The sequence below is a fragment of the Myotis brandtii genome, unplaced genomic scaffold (assembly GCF_000412655.1).
Source record: "Myotis brandtii unplaced genomic scaffold, ASM41265v1 scaffold383, whole genome shotgun sequence".
NCBI classification, from domain to species: Eukaryota; Metazoa; Chordata; class Mammalia; order Chiroptera; family Vespertilionidae; genus Myotis; species Myotis brandtii.
Window position 1 is genome coordinate 218228 of NW_005364711.1, and position 3565 is coordinate 221792.

Consider the following 3565-nt stretch of genomic DNA (forward strand, 5'->3'; position numbering starts at 1 on the left):
TGTGAGCCGGGCGGCCGAGGCATCCTCCAGGGTGCGGTGTCTGCGCCGGGGGAGGCCTGCAGTGCTCTCTCCTGCTTCCGAACGGTTGTGCTGGAGGATGTCACTCCTTGACCTTCTTGTCTTCCACATTCACGATCGCACCGCGCCCTTCCCGGAGCGGAGGGCTCTGGGAAGAGGCGGCGGGGTCTGGCTGAGCCGTGTGTGCATGTGACGTGACAGGAACGGGGCGAGGAAGTGGGCCGCGTTCACGGATGTAGAGGGCCTAACCCCCAGCTCGGTTAGGCCGGTCGGGAGTATGGAACTGTCTTACCTGTAGGTGGGGACACCCTGCTCCGCCTCCTTTCGGCGCCGTGATCTCCTGATGTCCCAGACTGTGACCAGACTGATTGAGGCGGTTGTAACGGGCTGCCCTTCCCTATTTTCCTTCCTTAAGGACTCGGGACCTCATGCGGGCTGGGGTCCTGAAGGAGAAGCCCCTCTGGTTCGACGTATATCACGCCTTCCCCCCGCTGAGGGAGCCGGTCTTCCGAAGGCCTCTCCTGCGATACGGAAAAGCCAAAGCTCCCATCCAGGACATCTTCTACCACGAGGACCTGATTAGAGCGTGAGTGCCAGAGGGTGCGCGGGGACCGCGGGAGGAGAGGTTTACAGTGAGTCCGGGCTTGCCCTTGGAGAAGGTCTTGTACAAAACGAGGGAATCAATTCCCTCCCCCATGTGAGAGACAGGAGCTCTGAGAAGTAGAATATGGAGTCCAGCAATTGCCTGATCGTTGCAGGTACTTGTTTCTGCACATCTGTTTTGCATCAGGCACCTGCTAAGCACTTAACAAACGTCTTACTTGGCCTGACTCTAACCCTGCAAGGCAGGTATCCTTCTCTCCGTTTTAGTCACGTGGCCTTTGAGACTTTCAGAGGCAGCAAACTGGGAGGTCACTGACAAAGCCCTTTCCCTCAAATACTTGTCAGCTAGTGTTATGCCGGGAATCGGTATGGTTCCTTTCTGTTAAATGTTAAGATCGGAGGTTGTGCCTAACTGAAGTTAATACATGTTCCTTATCCTTACCCCTATTCCTGGATGTAAGAAAACAGAATTTAGAGTTATATTCTCTATGGAAGTCCAGGCACCTTTCATTTGAGGGTGTTTTTCCTCCCCACACAACACTCCTTTGAGGTAGGAAAACAAGTATGTTCTTGTTCTACTTGGAAATTTTCAGGATAGGCCACAAGGTCTTTGGGGTATTAAGTATTTTTCCAACATTTTTTTTCTGCTCAGGTGCATTGGATGCACATGGTCAGCATGCTTTCCAGGTTCATTTATACATTAACATAATTTATGTGGTAGGACAATGTGGAATATTTTATAGCTCGCTCTCTTACTACTATCAATGCCAAAATAATAACACCTTGTATTTAAATAGTTTTTGAATATCTATCTTTGCGGCTTTTGGGTGGGGGGTGATGGTGTTTTATATTTTTAAGAACTTATAACAACAAACTAAATTCTAGAGGTATCAAAACCTAGATGTAAAAAAGTGAAATCATAAAAGTACTAGAAGAAAACATGGGAGAACTTTACAAATAGTCTGAGTGATTAAGACCTTTCTAAGAATGACATAAAACCCAGAAGCCATAAATGAGAATATTAAAATTTTCTGCATAAAGAATGTACCATAAGCAAAATAAAAACTCAGCCTATATACTGGGGAAAAATTTGCAGCATGTATGACAAAAGGCTAATATTTTATTTTTACTGCTATAAAGTTTGCATATAAGTCAATAAGAAAAAGACCACCAAATGGAAATCAGCAAAGACATGGACAGGTTGCAGAAAAGGAAATTGGGTTTGCTTTTAAACATGACAAGATACTCAGTCTATTTCACAAGAAAAGACAAGACTACCATGAGTTATAATTTTTACCTATCAAATTGACAAAGACCATAAAGTTGGAAAATATAATTTGGTCAGGGGAAATAGGCATTGTCATATACTACTGGTGTGAGTGTAAATTGGCACAAATGCTTTGGAAAGCATTTTGGCAATTGCTCATACTTTGACCTAATACCATGTTTATGAATTTATTCCACAAACTTATTTGCACAATGCACTAAGAAATAAATTGCAGTACTGTCTAGAATAGCAAAGGACTGGAAATAATCTACGGGCATTGATTTAAAATGACCTCTAAGAAATATTAAGTTAAAAAAAAAGGCAAGATGCCCTAACCGGTTTGGCTCAGTGGATAGAGCATCAGCCTGCAGACTGAAGGGTCCCAGGTTCGATTCCAGTCAAGGGCATGTACCTTGGTAGCGGGCACATCACCAGTAGGGGGTGTGCAGGAGGCAGCTGATGTGCAGGAGGCAGCTGATTGATGTTTCTAACGCTCTATCCCTCTCCCTTCCTCTCTGCAAAAAATCAATAAAATATATAAAAAAAAAAAAAAAAAAAAGGCAAGATATGAAATAGTGCTTACAATCCTTGAGGTTAAACAATGTGGCTGGAAATGGAATGATAGATGCCTATATGCGTGTATATTAGTGGAATATTCCTGGATGGATACACAAGCAGCTGGGTAGTGTTACTTCCTGGGAAGGGAACTGGGGGGTTGGAGTGCAGAGGTGAGGAGGAGTGTCCCTTTTCCCTGGATGCCTTTGTGTAACATTTGACGTATTTACCATGTGCATGCACCACTTAAAGACAAAACCCAAAAATTGTTAGGCTTGGGCTGTGTAGGTGATGTTATAATGAACTCCTCAGGGCCTACCAGTTATTTCTTGGTTTGTTCTTGGCCATGATCTATAATTGGAGACTTATATGGTGCTCTTTGTATTTCCCAGGAAATTTTATTCAACCTATGGATCTGGTCAAAAAGCTTTTGATCTGTTCAACCCAAACTTCAAGTCTACCTGTCAACGGTAAGCCATTTTATAAACCCTGGGGGAGTTATTTTTTTATTTTTAAGAATTTAGTTATCAGCTTGAGGATTTTTGTTGAATTGTACTAGAGAACAGTGTTTCTATAAGGAGGTCTGTTAAGGGAATGCTTGACACTGTGTAACAGCATGTTTTGACAACTCTCAGTATACAGACCTAAGACATGACTGCTTGGAATTCCAGGTTTGTGGAGAAGTACTTAGAGCTACAGAAACTTGGAGAAACAGATGAAGAGAAATTATTTGTGGAAGCAGGGAAGGCTTTATTGGCAGAAGGTGTCATTTTAAGACGAGTAGGAGAAGCAAGGGCTGTGAGTATTTTATTATCAAAATTGTTATTAGGATTAGTTGTCTTCTTGTCAGAGGTTAAAGGAAGGCTTGGTTTTCTTTCCGCAACCTCGGCTCATGTTCCTGAACTCCAGGTCCAATACTTTTAGATAGAATCTGCTGGAGTTTTGTGGTTATGACTGAGACTTGGAACCAAGTGAGTTGTCATTAGGGCTTTTGAAATTGTGCCTCTGTAGAGATTTTTATCATGTTTTTGTTTGTTTAGAACAGAATTTGACCTGAAATATTATTTTTTTAAAAATCTTTATTGAAAGTATTATGTCTCCCCCTTCCCCCCCCCCCCCCCT

The 3565-nt window shown here is 43.0% G+C and overlaps 1 protein-coding gene across 2 annotated transcripts in view; it reads left to right on the forward strand.

Moving 5' to 3' along the window:
• MRPS23 (mitochondrial ribosomal protein S23) overlaps positions 1 to 3565 on the forward strand; it is a 4516-nt gene that overhangs the window by 280 nt on the left and 671 nt on the right. For both annotated transcript variants that reach the window (XM_014544829.1, XM_014544828.1), the window contains exons 2-4: positions 428 to 604; positions 2836 to 2913; positions 3115 to 3241. In XM_014544829.1, the coding sequence (XP_014400315.1) occupies positions 447 to 604; positions 2836 to 2913; positions 3115 to 3241 (363 nt within the window). In that variant the 5' untranslated portion in view covers positions 428 to 446. The remainder of the gene's footprint in view (positions 1 to 427; positions 605 to 2835; positions 2914 to 3114; positions 3242 to 3565) is intronic.